This window comes from Aquila chrysaetos, chromosome 8 (assembly GCF_900496995.4).
Source record: "Aquila chrysaetos chrysaetos chromosome 8, bAquChr1.4, whole genome shotgun sequence".
Taxonomy (NCBI): Eukaryota; Metazoa; Chordata; class Aves; order Accipitriformes; family Accipitridae; genus Aquila; species Aquila chrysaetos.
Window position 1 is genome coordinate 7,102,396 of NC_044011.1, and position 19,643 is coordinate 7,122,038.

At 54.2% G+C, this 19,643-nt stretch overlaps 1 protein-coding gene across 2 annotated transcripts; it reads left to right on the forward strand.

Moving 5' to 3' along the window:
* The first annotated feature begins 1,854 nt into the window (after nt 1-1,854).
* Nucleotides 1,855-11,990, forward strand: LOC115344801 (von Willebrand factor A domain-containing protein 5A-like). Of its 2 annotated transcripts, none has more exons than XM_041125609.1 (18): nt 1,855-2,635; nt 4,527-4,585; nt 4,957-5,204; nt 5,310-5,532; nt 5,891-6,033; nt 6,188-6,302; nt 6,744-6,871; nt 7,144-7,232; nt 7,686-7,830; nt 8,147-8,226; nt 8,750-8,861; nt 9,209-9,373; nt 9,518-9,621; nt 9,985-10,166; nt 10,346-10,552; nt 11,025-11,248; nt 11,457-11,583; nt 11,788-11,990. In XM_041125609.1, exons 2-18 carry the CDS (start codon nt 4,537-4,539, stop codon nt 11,865-11,867), a joined length of 2,421 nt encoding a protein of 806 aa, XP_040981543.1. In that variant the 5' UTR covers nt 1,855-2,635; nt 4,527-4,536; the 3' UTR covers nt 11,868-11,990. The 2 variants fall into 2 exon arrangements, with proteins under 2 accessions (XP_040981543.1, XP_040981542.1); XM_041125608.1 differs by lacking the exon at nt 1,855-2,635 and adding an exon at nt 3,382-3,467 and having other exon boundaries at nt 4,526-4,585.
* The last annotated feature ends 7,653 nt before the right edge of the window (nt 11,991-19,643 follow it).

Here is a 19,643-nt window from a genome sequence, read left to right on the forward strand (position 1 = left end):
GTGGAAGTGACGTGAATGGGGATGAAAGGGCTGCAAGAAGCAGGCTGTAGTAATGAAGAGGTGCCACGGTGACCAGGGCAAGGAGTAAGAGGCCCAAAGGGAGATGTGATCTGGGGGTGTTTGGAGAGAAGTTCTCTTCCCTGACACAAACCCTGTAATTGATAAACCTCTATGTCTGCAGGCTGGAGTCCTTGAACAAGGCATGGGGAGCATGAAGGAGCAGGGAAGAGGGCCAGCCCTAAGATACAGTGCAGCAATGCGCTGCTGTGAGCATTAAGCCCTTCCAAATCAGTGAGCCTCGGGGGGATTTGCTCCACTGTAGGATCTCTTTGACCTGTAGAAAGGCCCTGCAAGGCTTGCTCCCAGCTGTGTTTTCCTCCTGCCAGAGTGATCTTGCCTGGAAGGGAGAGAGAAGGAAATCAGTTCTCCCTAGGTTGCCTCCTTCCCTTTCCCTATCCATTTGAACGGAAACTCTTACACTCCTAAAGCTTCCGAAAATGTGGAAGTGGGACTTCTTAAAGAAAATGAGCCTTCTCCAGGTTCCCTCTGCCCCCAGCTGAGGGCAAGGGGCACATCTGGAAGCTTATTCACACCAGAATAGATCTGGGTAGATGGCACAAGTTCGACCATGAGCTTGACCACAAAAGTAGCATGAGAATACACAGCTTGTAGCGTATGCCAGTCCACAGGATGTATACACTCACGGCCTGGAGCGTGTGCCACTACTGGAGTTCAGGTGGCTCAGGTAAGCAGTTTACATGGCTGAGTCCAAGGTCAGCTCCTTTGCTGATAAGAGCTGCTGTGAAGAAAGCAAGAAGCAAGGGCCTCTCCCCCTTGTTACCCGAATTGCTGGGTGACCACTGACTGTGCCTGATCCTGACTGCTGCCTCTGGACCCAGCCATGACTCTGACTGACCCCTCCGCACCCTGTCTCCTTGTTGGGGAGGTCACTGCTCCCACCCACCTTACTGTTGCATTTGGCTCCCAACTCACCTTCCCCTGGCCTTTGGGGCTCCCTGACAGGGCCCTCCACATTCAAATCTGCTGGACCCATCCAGGCTTAAGAAACCAGTGGAAGTGTAGTACCGCAAACGTTTCCATGGATTTGTACCGAGGGCCACAATCCCTCCACAGCTCAGTTCCCCTTCTTTCTGCGCAGGTGCTGTCTACCAGGGATGAATTCACAAATGAAAGCATAGAGCGAACACTGAAGAACTTCAGAGCATCTATGTGTGTGAGAGGCAGGAGGGTACAGCTGCTACAGGGTACAGATTATTGTACAGCTACAATAATCCCCTCAGCAGCAGCACACAGCTGCTCTCCAGCCCTGTGGCAACTCCTTGCACCACTGTCACCAGTTGGGTCGTTCACCTGGCTGCTTCCTATTCTGGATACAACAGTCTCTGCTGTTTTGTCTGGTCGGAAAATGTGTGAGCATCTGAGCAGACTACCTTTACGCCACACTAAAACCAGGTATTATTCCTTTGCACTTCAAAAGAGGCCCAGACTTGAGGGGTCTGATATCCTCCAGAGGTGCTCAGAAGAGAGATACTGGAGGTCCAGCACCTCAAAACCATTCACAGCCCCTACGTGGTCTCCATCAAGAGTCAGTGAGAGCCTTCAAGGATACAACCCAGCTGGACAGAAGTTTGGGGAAGGTGAAGCTACGTTAAGGGGTCAGCAGTTCATATTTGTGGCACTTTTTGAGCAAGTGTGCCACTTACTCCTCACCTGTGGCGAGGAAAGGAAGATCCAAGAGGCGGGAAAGTGTTCCTTAGCTACTCAAATGCAGCCTGTAGCATCTACACCTGGGACTCGTTTGCTCGCTCACAAGCATCAGGACGACTGGAGACAACATGGGGTGTTCCACCAGGTCTTGACGGTAGTCATGGGCCGCATCGACCAGCAGCACACGAATGTCAGTTCACCGGCTTCCTCAAAGAACTTGATCTCCATGGGTGTAATGAGGCTGGACTCACTGGGGCAGAATTTGAACGGAGGCAGCTAGAATTGTCTGCGCTGATCGAGGCTGTCACACTGTCAGCACAGCCCTTGGAGCGGTCTTGTCTGAGACTCGTACCAATCCTGAGCGGCAGGTCGAAGGAAGCTGCCCGGGTTTGCCGGAGAAGCGAGTCCAGTGCTACGCACACTCCCAGTGAAAGACAGCCAGGGTGTGCTCTGGGAGCAACACATCCGAAGCCAAATGCCATTTGGCCCCTTGAGTGTCTCGAGACCACCGATGAAGCGGCTTGTCTCAACCAGGGGCTGGCTGCCAGGGAGGCACGAGCACGTGGCCGGCTCACGCAAGGAAGGTGGAGGCAGAGCGTCCCAATCCAGCAGATGAGAGGAAACACCCGTGTCACAAGTAGGTACAGAAGTACGAGCTCGTCTGCCAAGTCTTCCCCTTCGGCAGCTGGCCAGCGCGTGGCTTCTGCTTCTTCGCAGTCCGCCGCCCCATTAACAGCCTGGCACTAATCGGTGCACGGACCTGAGCCCAGCCTCCAAGCCCGCAGGCAGCGCCGCAGGCCTGGCAGGGGGACAGGTTCGTGGAGGGACGAGTGCCGCCTCCCCAGGCACACAGAAGCCACCGCCCCGCTCGCAGGGGGCCCTCGGCAGCCGCCGCCCGTTGCATCGGGTGCGAGGCCGGAGCAGAACGGCTGGGCGGCGGGGGAGGTTCGGCACGCTCCGTTCGGCCGGGAGCGGTCCCGCTGCGGGATTTGCAGTCCCTTCCGCGGCTGTGCCCCAGCGTCCCGCGGCGGCGGGGGTCGCCGCTCCCCGCCCGGGACACCGTCCCCTGTCCCCGGGGCAGGGTGCGCGGACGCTCCCGTGGCTGCCCGGGACACCGTCCCCTGTCCCCGGGGCAGGGTGCGCGGACGCTCCCGTGGCTGCCCGGGACACCGTCCCCTGTCCCCGGGGCAGGGTGCGCGGACGCTCCCGTGGCTGCAGCAGCTCATGCGGTGCCGCGTCCCGCAGCGCAGGTCGCGGGCGCTCCCGCCCGCTCGCCGCTCTCGCTGCCGAGGCGGGGAGGGGGGGCCAGGGGCCCCGGCCAGATCCCCTCCGCCGGGGGTGTCCCCTCTCCCCTCCCCGTCCCGCGGGCTCCCAGGCATCCCGGATCCCCGCTGCCCCCGCCGCCCCCAGGGAACCGGGCGCCCGGGTGCTCGGGAGGAGGTTTGCGGCCGCCCCGGTGGGGGATGGCGGGTGTCTCCGCCCCCCCGGCCCTGCCTTCCCGTCCGTCTGTCCGCCTGCCCCTCCGCCTCTCTCTCTCTCCACCGCAGCCATCCCTCTGCTGACGCAGCCCTGCATCTTCCCGGCTGCCCGAACACCTCTCGCTCGCTCTCTCCATCCCTCCCCCTTGCGCCCCCGTACCTCACCCGTCTGCCTCTTACTCTCTCTCCCCCTTCCTCTTCCATCTCTGCCTCCGTCCATCTGATTGTCAGTTCGTCCCTGCTGACTCTGGCCTCGATTCCTTCCGGTGAGTGTCTGCTCGTTTGTGCTTCGCTTTGTTATTCTCTCCTTACTCTCTGTTCACTGTCCCTGTTCACTGGGGAGAGCTTGTCCCTACCCAGTCCATCCCCCTGTCCATCCCTCACCCCTACTCCCCTGAGGACTTACACCTTATTTGCTCTGCCTGCCCACCCTGTCAGCGTGATGGTGGCGTGGGGATTCTTTTGGTGCTTCCCACCCTGTCACCCCAGAGCGGGAACTGGGGAATTTGAGGTAAATGTGTCTGAACCAGAGAGATTTATGTGGATGGATCTGGGGTGGAGGGCGGTCCCTTTCACCTCCTGGCACTTGGCCAGAAGACCGCCAGATATCGCTTGAACTACACCCTCCGCCCAATGCCTTTCTGGGATTTGCTCTGCAATCATGGCATACCTGACCCTGGCCTCATTTCTCTCTCCTTCGTGTTCCCCCCTATTAGCTGGACTTTCAACCTGCCCTCGCAAGCTACTCCATGAAGATAGCCTCACACGTGCTCTCTCTTGTGCAGCTACATTCACACAATACTGTTTCTGATGGGTACCTGTTCATCTCTTCTGAAATGGACCCCTCCACCTGTCCATTCATCCATTTCAACAACAATTCTTATGTCTCTCTGGTTGTCCACCTATGCTTCCATCTGTCCCAAAATGGGCCTCATCTGCCAATCTATCCATCCAGCCATGGGTGGATAGCCACGTATTCTTCATCCCAATACAGCCCCATCCATCCATTCATCCATCCGCTCTTGCTTTCACACCTTCTTCTCTCCACCTTCCCTCGCTATGCCTCAGTTCTCTTCAAGATCCTCCCATGGTGGGGATGTGGTGCAGACCTCCTCAATGCAGAGATACTCCTGACGACATCCCAGTGCTCATGGATAGGGATTTCTGAATCCCTGGGTTTGCTCTGGCTGTACATGGTGGGTTGGGCCTTCCAGCTATGTGTGTAGGACTGGGGAAATGGCAAGGAATCATCACCAAATAGGGGCTGCCTCGTGGTTTCTGTGCTTCTCTCCTCTTACAGGAGACCCTTCTTGTCTGCAGGTCTCCAGAAATGTGGCGTCAGAGCTTTGGACTTCTAGAAAAATCCTACAGCCATGACAGTGAGCTGGAGATTGGACAGCTGAGGGACATTTGGGGGGTGGGGGATGCGCCCAAAGGGGGACAAGGAAAGGAGGAGGATAGGCAGCTGTAGAGGGAAATATCTGGACTGTGTCTTCCCAGAGTGAAACAAGGATGGGAAAGGTCAAGAGCTCTACAGAAAATGGGTGGGGAACAGAGGTATGGGGCAAAAGGGAAGCTGGGGTCCGGGGGGCAGACACTGTTCTATGGCAGGCTCACACTAGACCCTCAGTAACATTGGTCAGCTAGTCTTGGTTTCCAGGGTGGGAACAGCCACATACTTGAAGCAGCCCCAACCACCTCCTTGCGTCGTTCATGTGTGCTGGTGGGCAGGTTGCCTCTCTCTCAACAGCAACAGGATCCTTTTTGCTGGGGAAGTGGCTCCACGTACCCCTGTCCACAGTGCCTCTGTGTAGTGCTGTGGTGGATGTTGCTATCCAGGATTATGTGGCTGACGTGGCCTCCGAACTCATCTACCAGAACAAAAGTCAGGCCTCCAAAGAAGTCCTCTTCGTCTTCCCCCTGGGCCCCGACATGGCCATCTACTCCTTCCAGGCCTGCAGTGAGGATGCCAAGGTCCAGGCCGTGCTGCGGGATGAGGTACCAGCATCCAGGGACAAATGGGTGAACCACCACAGGGGCATGGGACGAGCAGCTCGTGGCCTGCCTGGTGATCACCTCTCTGTTCCTCCCCTTCCCACCCAGGCCCAGCAGCTGCGTGAGGCTACAGGGGGCTGGGAGAATCTGGAATACATTCAGGATCAGTCTAACTATCCGGGTGAGGTGTTTGTCTGCTTTCTGGGCACCCTGCCCCCTGGCAGGGAGGTGGTCGTGACTTTGCGCTATGTCCAAGAGCTGCCACGGGAGCCAGATGGAGCAGCCCGTTTTGTGCTGCCACCCACACTGCATCCCTACACAAAACACTATGGTGAGTGACCCCACAAGGAACCTGCCCTCCCAGCCACACACCCCACAGAAGGGCCGCAGACTCCCCATGTACTTTACAAACAGGCCCGATGCAACTTCCCTTTGCACCCACAGGGGGACCCACATTTTCCCCCCATGCAGTCCCTGGACAGACCCACATATCCTTCCTTGTGCCCCATGCGGGCATCCACAACTCCCACAAACATTTCCCATAAACAGACTCATGGACCCCTCCATACGCCTCATTGACAGCCCCCAATTCTCTCCATATGTCTTATACATGGATGCCAAATCCTGCCCCCCCCCGACCCCTGCAGGCAGAGGCTTTGCCCTCCCCAGTGCCATGTTTCTCCTTGCAGTCTGGAATTGTCTCACCAGCAAGCTGCCCTACAGCCTGCTGCTCACTGCTAGCCTGCAGTCACCCCGTGGAGTGGCCAACGTCCAGGCCAACTTCGCCCTCACCCCTTTGATCTACACTGCCCGGGACCGCAGCACTGCACAGGTATGCCCTCCTGAGTGCCAGGATCCTGGGGGAAGCAGGGGAGGGGTGTCATCACTGAGAAAAAGGGGATCCACTGGGATCAGTGCCTGTGCTCCTGGCCCAATGCTGGGTCTGGTCCCCTCCTGCCGTGTATGACCGCGCACCCCTTCTCCAGGTCTCACTGGCTGGCAGCCCCCCGGGTGGGCATGATTTGGAGCTGCTGGTGTATTTTGGAGAACCCACTGCAGTCAGTGCTGTGGTGGAGAAGGGAGACCCTGGGGCCCCTCCAGGTCAGTGCAGCTGGGGAGGGAACGTGGAGGCACCTCTGGGTTGCAGGAGGCGTTGGGGCATGGGGAGACACCGGGGATTCTGGGGGGCGAGAGATCATTGGGCACTGGGATGAGAACGGGAGGCATTCAGATGGGATAGTCTGGGTCCTGGGACTCCAGGGTGGGGTGCTGGGGACACTGTCCTGAGGTATCAGATACAGCAGGATGCATACGGGGAGTTCTATTTCAGGGCTCACTGGGTAGCTCTTTTGGAGGCAGTGGGTTGGAATACGTGGGGCATTGGGCTGTGTAATTAGTGGGCAGTACAGTAGGGTATTGAGGTACCAACGTGGGGCATCAGAGGCTCTGGGATGGTGGAAGCTGAAAGCACAATGAGAATCAGAACCAGGAGGAGGAGAGGGGTCCCTATCTGGCCTTCATCCCACCCCGTACCTCCTCCAGGCTCCCTGCTTGGTGACCCCATGGTGTTGGTGATGCTGGCACCCAGTATCCCTGAGGCAGTGCCTGGGCAGCGCCTGTCTGGAGAGTTCATCTTCCTCCTGGACACCACTTTTCTTGAGCATGCACAGGTATCCCTGCAGAGCCGGGACCAGGATGGGGTGGAGGAGCAGGCTGAGGGGGAGCGGGCCAGGGCAGGCATTTATGGAGGGACAGAGATGTGAGGGGGGACTGCTGGGGCCTGAAATGGTCCTGAAATATCTCAAGTGCCATGGTGAGTTCAGGGCACTGGCTTGGGTCATCCAAGGGAGCCCAGAGGCTTTAGGAGGACCAGACTATGGGCAAAGGCCTCTGAACCCCCCACAAGTGCCTCCCAAGACCCGCCTGCTGTGTCTTTCCACAGGACTGCCTGCTCTTCCTTCTCAAAAGCCTGCCCCTGGGCTGCTACTTCAACATCTACTGCTATGGAGAAAGCTCTGTGGGCATCTACCCGTGAGCAAACATGGGGAAGGCTGGGTACTAGGGGGCTGGATTAGGTGCTGGTGGGTAGGGCTGGATATTGTGGGGCATGGCTGGGCGCTGTGAGGCTGGAATGGGTGCTGTGAGGCAGGGTTAGATGCTGGAGGGCAGGTGTGCATGCTCTGAAATCGGCTGGTTGGCATGGGGCAAGGTTGGGTGGTGGAGGGCGCAACTGGGTGCTGGAGGGCAAGGCTAGATTCTGGAGACGGGATCTTTGTGGCGTTATGGGACGGCACCTCTTGGGGTTCTGTTGAGCAGAGTCTTGTAGGAACTATGTAGCAAGGTCTCTTCAAGAACTAGTATGGGGCAGGGTCTTGCAGAGGACCCTAGGGCACAGCTGTGGGAAGCGCTATGGGGCAGGGTCTCGGGGAGCACTAGGGCCGCCATAGAGCAATGTGCTCTCCAAACGTGCTGTGCCCCCTGCAGGCAAAGTGTTGAATATACTCAGGACAACCTGACCGAGGCCATGCGGCGCATCCCCTCCGCCGGCTCCAGTCTGGGTGACACCAACCTGCTGGGAACCCTCCGCTCAATCTACAAGACCTCCCGCCCCCGCGGGCATACGCGCCAGGTCTGGGTGCAGGGGCATGGAGGGGTGGAGGGACTGGTGTCCCAGGGGGACAGAGGACACAGGAGTGTGGGTGGAAGGAGCCACCCGAGGTATGTGGTGGTCACAAGCGAACAAGAAGGACGCCGTGAGGCCTGGGGGGGTGGAGAAGTGGGTCTATCCCTTTGGGCGTTTCTGTCCCTGAGTGGATCTCTCTCCCTGGGGTAGTCTCTCTGCAGGGGGTCTCTCTCCCGGGCCCCTCTCTCCATTTCAGGGGCCTGCTCTCCCCATTTTGGGGTCCCTGTGCAGGGCTTCACCGCTCATGTCCCCTGTCTCCCAGCTCTTCATCTTCATGGCCGGGCCACCCCCCGACAAGGAAGCCATCGCAGCTGAGGTCTGCCGCCACCGCAACAGCCACCGGTAATGGGGACGCTCTGCCGCCCAGTCCTCCGGTCACCCTTTGATTGTCCAGTCATCTCCACCCCTGATGAGGGCCCCTGCTCGCCAGTGCCTGTCCCAATCCTTGGGTCCCTCCAGTGTCCCAAAGATCCTTCCCACCCCGCACAGCTCTCCTGTGCCAAGCCCCCACGTGGAAGTCTTTGCTTACTACTGCCACAACCAAGGCACCCTTCCCAGAGTGAGCAGGGAGACTGAGGCACAGGGCTTGCACACCCTGACATGCACCCAAGCTCTGCCCCAGCCCCCCTAGACTGACCCCAGCTCTGCCCCGAGTCCCAGCTCTCCTCTGCCAGCTCCCTGTCTAACCCCAGCTCCAACCCCAGTCCCTCACTCTACTCCCTGCTCTTCCTCCTGCGCCCCTGTTCTGCACCCCAGCTTTGTTCCCCCAGCTTTAACGCCAGCCCGTGTTCTCCAGCTCTGTCCCAGCATCCTTGCACCCACCTCCAGCTCTTATTTCTGACACCTTTCCCTGCTTCCCCCATAGGTGTTTCTCCTTCTGCTTCTCTCAGGACAGCGCTGCCTTAGCTACAGCCCTGGCCAGCGAGACGGGAGGTGAAGCTGCCTACGTCTGCTCTGACAACAGCATGATATTTGTGGTAGGAACCCAGGAGCCCTGGCAGATCCCCCTCTGTTCCACAGACGCACTGACTTCCAAGCACCCCACCACCTGGACTGCCCACGCACGGTAGTCGAGACCCGGCTGCCCCAGGAACCCAGGCACTCAGGCTTCCCCTGACTCTACCCCACCGTCCCACCCCACTGAGAACCCAGGTGCCCGGACTTCTGCCCCGCTATAACCCACAGACCTGACTGTGCCCGGGGAACACAGCTGGTGCGGGCTACCCCCCCCATTCCACTGTCCCCCAGGGAACCCCGACACCAGGGGCCATGGGCTGAACCCTGGTGGAGCTGCGACCTGCGGTGTCCTGCCCTCTGTCCCCAGGTGTTGAAGTGCCTGAAGCGGGCCCTCAAGCTAGCAGCTGAGGAAGTCTCTCTGAGCTGGACCCTGCCCTGTGGCCTGGAGGTGGAGGTGCTGGGGGGCACCCCTCAGTCCATCTTTCAGGGTCAACACAGCCTTCTCTATGCCCAGATCCACGGACAGGCACAGGTGAGAGCTGGGACTACAGTCACCCCCAGCTACCTCCCAATAGCCTCCCAGTAACCACCAGTAATCTTCCAGTAGCTTCCCCAAATCCCCCAGTAACCATCTTGTGTCCCCAGTAACCTTCAGTAGCTTCCCATGTGTTCCCAGGATACCACGGTGGCCAAGGGGGTCATGACCTTGACGTACAGCCTGGACGGCCAGGATGTCAGTCACACGATTGAATTCCCACTGTGCCCACAGGGAGATGGACGGTGAGAGCCTGTCCCAAGGGAAGACGCATGCATCCCCCTCATTTTGAACATGGACTCCAGCTGAGAGGGGGCCCAGATAGCTTACGCATTCCCACCTTCCACACACAATCCCAAACTGGCAGAGAACCCAGGCGTCCAAGCATGCCCTCCTTCCCTGCTTTGACCCCACAGTGGCAGGACCCAAGCACCTGGGCATCACTTCCCTCCAGACAGACAAGGACCCTGTCCATCCTCTGTCCGTTCCCTCTGCCCATCCTCACCCCTGAAGGGAGAGAACCCAGATGTCCAGGCTCTCTCTCTGTCCACCTTTCTCCAGCATGGAGGCAAGCCAGGTGGTCAGGCCTCACCCCACTCTGTCCCCAGGCTGGCTGGGCATCGCCTGGCCGCAAGATGCTTGCTGAAGAGGTTGTTGCCAGAGGCTGCGAGTGGGTCAGGGGATGAACCCAGGCATCGCGCAGTCGAGATCAGCCTCGCTTCGGGGATCATCTGCCCCTTTACCAGCTATGTGGGGGTTCGCACGTCACAGAGGGTCACCTGGTACCGAGGTAAGGGAAGACACTCACGGGAAAGAGCTGGTGGGGCAGCTCCATGGGCTGTTCTCATTCCACTGGAGCTGGAACCCCAGCCACAGGGCACCGCCAGTCTCACTGGGTAAGCCCCATCACCACCAGGTGCTCCTTTCCCATGTGCTTAATCCAGCCCCTTTCCCTGTTTGCCCTCAAAGGGCCCCTGGCACTGTTGCCACCCCGCCAGTCACTCATCCCCTGCCAGACCATTGAGCTTTGTGGCTCCATTATGAGCAGCTCCTGCCGTCATAGGGCAATCTGGGTCCCACCTGGCTGGCTGACAGCAGTGTGTGCATCATGGCTTGCCCTCCGTCGACTCACCCATGGCATTGCTCACCTGTCCCAGCAGGGGGCTTGCTCAAAAGGTATGGGATAATCTAACACCTTACAGGAGGATTGTGCTGCCATGTCTTGCCCATGATTTGGAAACGAATGAATTTTGCCTTTAACCCTTCCCTTAGTTACCCTTAAACCTGAAAGTTCTTCAGTGAATAGGAGACCCAGCTCAGGGACACCCAGGGAAGGGACAGGGGTGGTGCTGGATCATAAGTACACATTTGGATAAGAAGTGTTGGGGGGCTATCAAGAGAGGTCTTGGGACATGGCTGGGCAGGAATGCCAGGAGAAGAGGCAATGGCCAAAGCTGGGGGTGAGTTAGGGGTGTCCAGAAAGGGCTGTGGATGGGACTGCTTGGGGACATGCAGGAAGGAGCTTAGACTGCAGGTGGCTGCCTAAAGGAAGAGCAGAGACAAAGTTCTGGGGCATTGCACAGGGGAGTAGAGAAGGGTCATCTTTCTGCGATTGTCCCAACCCTCCCGCTCGCGTGTTCTCCCACAGCATGTACACCACCACCACCACCTATTTCTTCTCTCAAGCACGTGAATCCCAGGGAATTTGTTCTGTGGTCTCGAAATTCTGGGCCTTGGTCCAGCGGAGACATTGCTGAGTGCCAGGAGCTGGTGGCACTGCAGAATGTAGATGGCTCCTGGGCCCTCAGCTCAGGCCTGGCCTCTGTGCTGGAAGTCGATGAGGCTGAAATCAAGGGAAAGATGCCTGGCGAGGTAAGGGAAGAACGTGTTACGGTAGCAGTGTGTCATCCTGGGGCAGTGGGAACCCCTTGGCTGGTGGCAACACTGGCATCCCAAGGGCAGCCGGAGAGGAATGAACGGATCAGAAACCAGAAGCCACAAAGGAAGGGGTGGGAAGCAGTGATGGGGCAGGGAGGATGCTCAGCACTGCGTGCTGGTCTGAGTCATTGTTCTCCTACAGGTCCTGGAGCCAAGCATCTGGGCCACAGTGCTGGCTCTGACCTGGCTGAACAGAAATGACAAGTGTTACCGAGACCTCTGTGAGCTGCTGGAGGCCAAGGCTGTGACCTGGCTATGCAGCCGAGCTGGTGAGTCTTGAGGATCCTTTTCCAGCTGATCCCCACAGCACAGCCTCCTCCCTTCTCTCTCCAGTGGGACCTGCCTCACCCCTTTGCAGGACCACAGTTTCCTGGGGACGGATGAAGGAGTCCTGTGTCCCCTTTCTCCTTTCCATCTGTGGACCCCCCCTCCTGCTGGACTCCCCTAGTGCCCCTGTCTCTCACCGATTGCAGTGTCCCAGCTGGACAAGTGCCTGGAGGCAGCCAATACCCTCCTTGGGAGCACCGTGGAGCCAAGTGTCTTCAGGCTCTGAGCTCAACACATGCCCTGTGCTACAGACCAGCAGCACCTGCAGAGCTAAAAAGGGCCGGAAAGTATAGCCTAAATTCACCTACCGTGCTGGGATACCACTGTTGCTACCAGCTGGGGTCTTACCTTAGAGATGAATTCTCACTGCTTATGTCTTATACTAGCTGGGCTGAACCTGCATCATGCTGAACTAACTCCTCAAGAGAAAACCTCTAGTTCAGAGCCTCCAGTGGGTTTGGTTTGGGCGGAGATGGGAGTGGGAAGGAAGCAGCACATTCCCCCCAGTGGTTGCCCTTCCTGAATTTAGCTTTGCCAAAGTGGGCTACTGGCCTCCACAAAGATGATGCTTAGGGACATGGTTTAGTGGTGAACTTGGTAGAGTTAGGTCAACGGTGGAACTCGATGATCTTAAGGGTCTTTTCCAACCTAAACGATTCTATGATTCTATGAGTCTATAGTTTCTGTCTTGACAAGAGGGTGCTGCGCACACCAGAAAAGATGAGCGTTTAGAGGTGTCAACAGCAGGCACAATGGCAGTGGCTCCCCATGAAGGACTCCTGCTGCACCCCACTTGCTGACCTCCTTGCTTTACCCCAAAAGACGAGGCTGTGTCAAGAACTCCCACATCTGCACTGCCATGCAAACCAATAATTTCGGAAGTAAAACTCTCACCTACATCAGACCCAGCCCATCATAAAGTCCAAGAGAACTCATGTGGGACAAGACTGATTTGAAAACTATCAGCGTGTTGGAGGTGGAACTGCAGGAGCTTTTCATTAGCAAACCAGTCATGCAGTGTACTCCCTCCTGCCCCAGGGCCCTGAATTCATGGGTCTCACTCCATGTTGGCAAAGTCTCCGATTCATTTCCCAATAAACAGTGAAGCTTCTGTAAGCCAAAAGGTGTGTGTCATAGCCTTTATTTCCGCTGGGCCTAGGATCCTTCCTGCCAGGGGCCATCTATGAGTCACCAGGAGGGGCATGAAAGGACGTCGCTTCCCAGAGAGCTGTATATTGTAACACACTAAATAAGGAGATGCCATTGCTCTTGGAAGAGCACAGACCTGTTCTAGGTTAGCAAGACAAGAGCTGAGGACTTGCCAGGCTTTTTCTAGACTTCTTTTAGCTTGAATTTATTTCAGCTTGATCTCAGCAGTAGTGGCTGTAGCAACACTTTGCCCAGCAGATAGGTGACTGATGTCTAACTTATCCTAGCTGTAACAGAAAAGTTGTCAGGTGATTAACGTCCAGCTTGGTTTTGCCTTTAACTTTTTAAATCCATTGGAGCATGCGGCTCTGAAGATAAATGCTGTTCTCCCTTTAAGCTTCACCTCTGCTGTCTGGAGCAGACACACCGCAAATGGCTGTGTGCACTGGCAACTCCCTCCTGCTCTGGAGGTCAGTGGGGAGACAGAGGAGTCACCTTCCCCGAGATGCAAATGGGATGGGAAATGTGCCCTCCCACACTCCTTGGGGTGTAGAAGGAGGAAAGAAGGGCATTGGGGACCTCACATTTTAGAGAGGTGAATCATGACTGTGAGGAAATACTGGTAGCTCATCTTACTTCAGCCACCAACAAATGCATTGTTGATCCAGGGAGAGGTTTGGGCTTCTTCCAGTCTCTAAGAGACTCCCAAGGGTGACTCACCTGATCATACTTTGTTGGTCTCCATGGCCTGGAGGGAATAGCAGACTCTGCTTCTTTCTTCCCATTGACCATTGGCAGAAGCTGAAAAGGCAACCTCAGTCACCCACAGCTGCCTAATTCTGAAGGAGTCAATGCCATTATAGTCTTCTGCAGGATCTGAGCTGAATCCCCTTCCCAGAGCCTCACCTGGCTCTGCTGCATCAGTTTGGAAAAACCTGTGCTTGTTGCCCCACCTCAGTTTCTCTGTGTCTCAGAGCAGGCTGAAATGCCTTGGAGGTCTGGGGAGGGACAGCCATTGCCTGAGGTGTTGAAACCTCAGTTTGCACCAGCTCAGAGCTTTCATCCTCTGCAGGGATACATTTATGCAGTGCTCCCTCCTTGAAATCCCAAGGAAGACACCCTCCAGGACACTGATTATTTCCATAATGCTAGGAAATGGCATTCAGGTGGTTCAGGCCCAGAGCTCCACCTATGCAATGAAGAGTGAAAGAGCTGAACTTTCTGTTGGCCTTTCTGTGAGATAAGGGGTTTCAGAGACAATAGGGAAGGAAGCGATATGGGGCAGAACAGGTGACACCCAGACCTGAGTCTTTGCTCTCAGGCACCATCGCAGGAAAGGTCATCACTTGGTGCTGAAGATTAAAGTGCCATGTTTGCTGAGGCACATCTGGGCTGTTGTGATTTAGCCAGGGGGTCTTTACGTAATGAAAATGAGAGGCAAAGATGTGTGGTTTCATTCTGCCCTTTCCTGGATGTCTGTCTTCTGTTTATCCCTTCTGAAATTCTAGAGAGCATGGTTATGAGTGCTGAGTTACAGCTGTGCTGTTATGGTGTTGGACCCAGCCCTGGGACACATACATACCTCAGCTGAGATGCTGGAGGAGCTTGGAAAGAGTATAGGTCAAGGTGGCAAATACTTCTCACTTCATCTCCCACTGGACTGCTCCATAAAACACTCCCTCTCTCTTTGTAACCTGGGTTTTCATCTCACTCCTTCAGGTTTTTAATGCTTAACTCTCATCCATTTGCTCAGGAGATTTGGAAACTCTTCATTCACAGTGTTCAGTGGGGGAATCCCTCCTAATTCCACCTGTCGTCAGCATTTCCAGACACAGCTCATCCCAGCCTGGGAGAAAGGTGTATTAGAGTTTGGGTGCATCACCTTTTTGAGCAGCCTGTCCATCCTAGCATTTCTACGGAGCACCTAGGTGCTTTCCTTCAGCATCTCCATCTCCCTGTAAAGGCTCAAAGGTCATGGGGAGGAAATCAGCAGGGACATCATTGTGCTTATCCACAATGTTGGGAAAACCCCAGGATGCAGTCTTGGCAGAGGGTTCTGTTCCTCAAGCATGGACTTTCCCTGAGCATGCACTCAGGCTCATAACGGGTATTTACCAGAAGCACGCACTAGATGGTGCTCCTTCCCCAATTCACCCTCTCTTCACTCAGCCTCTTACTGGCAACACGGAGCACAGAGCCCCCAAACCACAGCTGGAAGCTCAGAGGTACTCAATGCCTGCAGTGCCAATTCCTCTACTGACAGGAGAATGGGCATCTGATGCCATATGGACATCAGTTGTGTGTTTTCCTCTGTTATTGGGGAGGAAACTGTGACTATAAGAAGTATACGTGTACAGATGTGGAATACCTTACACAGACTGTGGCCTGCAGTTACGACAATCACAGCAATAGCAGGTGCATTTATGTCAGTTATGTTTGTTTAAATTTGCCAGGATGTGTCTACACTACAGCTGTGATATGATTAATGCTGACAATTGGCGGTGGATACCTATCAAAAACTTAGCCACACGGTCATGGTCACTATTGGCAGTACAGTGTTCTAGTTATGCAGGCACTTTCAGATGCCTTGGGACAAGCACTCTCAGATCCCTGAGAGCTACCAACTTGCTGAGGTCCACAGGACCTGCATAGTGGCCCTTAGAGTCCACACTCAGGGCACGGGGGTTTCAAGCTCATCCCACCCGACATGTTGAGGTGGCCTGGAGAAGACCTTTGCCTCCTATTCTGCACTCAGAGCTGCTGCTTCACTATGATTCTGGTAAGAAAAGCACTCAGACCCTGTAAGCTATTGTTATCACTTAATATGTATAGTACGATTGAAATAACCAGGGAGCTGCTAAAGTCCTGTGTACAGCCCCCATCAGTTAGTATTTCAAATAGGGAAACAGTAACTAGACATGATTTAGGGTTTACGAACTAACTACGAGACAATGGGGCTCTGTAAATAAATAGGATGTTTATGTCAGAAAAGGTCATGGATTGTGGTCTGGTCAATAAACCTTGAAGAACTGCCTGGAACTGCCAAGATTAGGGAAGAAGGAGGTAAAATGTAAATCCTACAGGGGGGGATCATGACCACTGACTCATTGACTACCTACTCAAATGATACCACCTACTCGAAAGAAGACAATGAAGGGAGAAGACAGAGTCTGCGCACTAATTTATACAAGGGGCAAAGAAGAAAGCACCAACTGTTAAGGAAAATAACATTGAATATGTATTAGTTAAGTGTATAATTATGAGGATTTTTGAGACAAGGGTGTGCTGTCTTGAGACAGGCACCCATTCATGCGCATCAATGAAATTAGTTTGAAAATACCATGACTCTGTGTGTTATTGGCTTGCATACTGGGTAAACGAACCCCGTTTGTGGGGCGACACTATCATTTAAAAAGCTATTTATTAAGCTAACTCTATGAAGAAAGAGAGGATAACACAGATAATTTTATCTCCCTTCAGATGCTGGGAATGCCAAGCTGTAAAGCATCAGCTGGGTCTCCAGCCAGGGTGCAGCCGATCGCACAGACCCCATGCGTGGAAGGGTCCCTCGAGCTACTGGAGGATTTTCTTAAAGGAAAACAACTGCATTCATCATTTCTAGTGTCAAACAGAAAGGATGTTCGCTCGAGAACTTCTTGCTGCACTTTTAGACGCAGGCAAGGACAGGCACATGCCATCATCGCCAGCATCGGGCTCGAGCTGCCTGCGTCTCCTCTGTCACAAGGAGCTGCTGAGGTTGTCCTGCGGCCGGGGGGGTTGTGCAGCAGAGCCCAGTGTAACCCAGCACAGCCCAGTATAACCCAGCAGAGCCCATCGCAAGCCTGAGCCTCCTCAGGTTAACTGTTGCGTGGACCACTAACTCCTCAATGTGCAACAATCTTCAGTCAGGATCGCTACACCTCCACAACAGTTTATTAGATGTTGGGGTCTTCACTGATGATTTTCCCACTAATCTCACCCCACGACCTTTGAGCTGGCCTTTTATCCCCTCTCATTTCAATGACCTGTGGCTTTCTGTACGTCCTCAGTTTCTCCAGACACATTGTTGTTTATTGTCTCTGTTAAAAGTCGGTTCTGTCTTCCTGAAGAGTCAGCTCTGAGACTGACCCAGAGGCAATCGGCCACTTTGCCCTTGTTCTGCAGTTATTCCATCGGTGGTGGTGTTGTAGTATCCATCCTAGGACATAATAATTAGCTAAGTATGCAGCAATTCAGCAAGCAATTTTAGCTTCTGTCTCACCATACACAATGCTAAGTATATTTGTGCTGGTCCCTCTTTCACTTACTGTGGATCTGAGATTTAAATCTCCTCTTACACACTAAGTTGTCTTTCTCCTGCTGATAGAAAAAGGAACTCTGTCCTTCACCCCTCTGAAGAGCATACTGGGAATAACTTCAGGCATGGCAATTAGGCTGTTGAAGTCTGAGCAAATGCCCATTCCCTCTTTATTCCACAGGAGTAATAGGTACCTTCCTGGGGCAACTCATCTGTTTGGTGGAAATGAGTTCTCCTAGGACAAGCTCTCTCCAAGAACCCGTTCCTCCTCTTGCACTAAGCATGGAGCCCCTAAACGGAGTGTGAATACAGCCTGATGTGTGCAAAACGCTGCTTTCTCTCTGGTAACATTTTCTTTCACAAACATTCCCTCTCTCATAGGTGCCCTTTCTGACAAGAGGGGAAAGGAAAGACCAAGAACATTGCATGGAGAAAGGGGAATGGGAAAAACAGACATCACCAAGAGAGTTTCTCCTGCTGGGATTTGGGAAAGCACCTGATTCCACGTGCCTCTCTTCCTCCTCTCTCTCTCTGTCTGTGCCGAGACTGTGCTTGGGAACATCTTCATTGTGCTGGTGGTGACTCACCAGCATCTTCACAGCCCAACGTATTTCTTTCCAGTGAATTTGTGCAGCTTGGAGATCTACTACACTTCCATCAAACTGTCCAGGCTGCTGGCCAACTTCCTGACTGGGACAGGACCACCTCTGCTCAGGACTGTATAGTTCAGCTCTATTTCTTTGGATCTCTTGCAGTCTCTGATAGTTACCTGCTGTTCACCATGTCCTACAATCAGTCCCTAGCCATATGTCACCCCATGCTCTACACAAGCATGATGAACTGGAAGGTGGTTTTCCACCTGCCAGCTGGCTCTTGGCTTGGGGGAATGACTAGTTTCACAGTCATCACATACTTCTCAAGCTAATTGCAGTTTTGTGGCCCCGGCCCAACTAACCACTTCTATGATTTGATCTCTTTGCTGGAGCTCTCCTGTAGTGACACAAGACTGCTGTAATGTCCATCCAAGATGTAGTCTTGCTGTTTTTGTTCACTCTGGCATCCTATGTCTGCATTACAGATGCCATCCTGAGGATGCCATCGAGCATGGGGAGGCAGAAGGCCTTCTCCACCATGTGTGAGAAGCAAAAGCCTTCTTACACATTACTGTGGTCAGCATTTTCTAAGGGACACATCTTACTGTCTATTTGCCGCCTGGAACACCTCCACCGAGAAACCTGAACAAAATCTTCTCCTTTTTCTACACCATCCTGTCACGGTCCACTCGGTGGATTCGTGATGGTTCGTTTGCTATGATCTCGAAAGTGCAAAATTAAGGTGACCAACACCAAAGGGGATAGCAGTAATCACACAGTAAAACTTTATTGTATTGCCTGTGAAGAGGCACACGATAGTTAGAGATGGGTGAAAGAAGGGAGAAAAGTAAAGTTAAGTTTAGAGAGAGGAGAAAGAGAGGTTATAGCTACCACCACTGATCTCAAGACGTCTTAATGGTCCCGGGTCCAGCTAAAGCTGCGTCGTCGATCGTCGTGGTCCTTGGTGGGGAAGCTTCAAATTGCCGTTGTTTAGAAGTCATCTTTCATGCTTAGTAACACACCTTGCTCCACCTCTGCCTCAGGAGTCTCCGCCCTTCTCAGAATACAATTATCATATCTCCGCCCTTCTCAAGCGAGGCTATCACGCAGGTGCAGGGTTAGTGTCTGAGGCGTGGTAAGTCTTGGAGGCGGGTAGCCTTCGACCAGGAGGTGTGTTTTGGTATTATAATGAAGCAAAGTTCATCTAAAGTTCATGATTTCTTCATCGATGTTATGGCAACAGGTGCAATCCATCCTTTTTGACAGTAGCTGTGCGGTTATCTCTAGCGGCTCTAGCCAGGTACCTTCCAGGAGCCTTGTACCGCACGTTCTGTCCTTGGGATCGGCCGCTGCGCTCCAAACAGGCCGTTGTCAGGTAACGTACTGTTCGTGTTCCTGATGACAATGTTGAGACAATGCTGATTTTCTGACCGACTCTTACACATCCTCACACCCCTAACCCACCATAAGCCTGGCCTTGCAAAAAGCTATCAGGAAGGCTATGGCCTGCACTGAGGGTACACACTAGCTGTGCACCACTGGCTACAAAACACTCCTATTTCTCCTCAAAACTGTAGGGAGGGAATATATTATGAACTGGGTATATCTCTAGAGATGTCTGGCTTTCAGAACACTTTTAGAAATGTGTGGAGAGAGGGAGGAATTCCTTTCAGAAACATCAGCCTTCACCAAAAGGTAAAGGAAGAAAATGCCTTTGCCTTATTCCTTTGAGGTAAAGAGAACATTCTTGCATTTGGGAACTGTACACAGAAGAACTACAATCTTCCCGCGTAAAATACCAATAAAGACCATCCAGAAAGCTACTGGGGGTAATCAGGCATGTGCATCTTGAATACCAGCAGTTTCAGCAATCTGGCAGCTCCTTGTAGACACTACTGCTCCAGTTGTGTGCTCTGAATTGCAGGTTTTGGGATTGTGCTGGCTGCGGTGGAGCTAGCCATGA

Coding starts and splice junctions, on each gene's coding strand:
- LOC115344801 (XM_041125609.1), top strand. CDS start 4,537: ATGTGGCGTCAGAGCTTTGGACTTCTAGAAAAATCCTACAGCCATGAC. Junction 8,862..9,208: donor ACAACAGCATGATATTTGTG/GTAGGAACCCAG, acceptor CTCTGTCCCCAG/GTGTTGAAGTGCCTGAAGCG. Junction 9,622..9,984: donor TGCCCACAGGGAGATGGACG/GTGAGAGCCTGT, acceptor CTCTGTCCCCAG/GCTGGCTGGGCATCGCCTGG.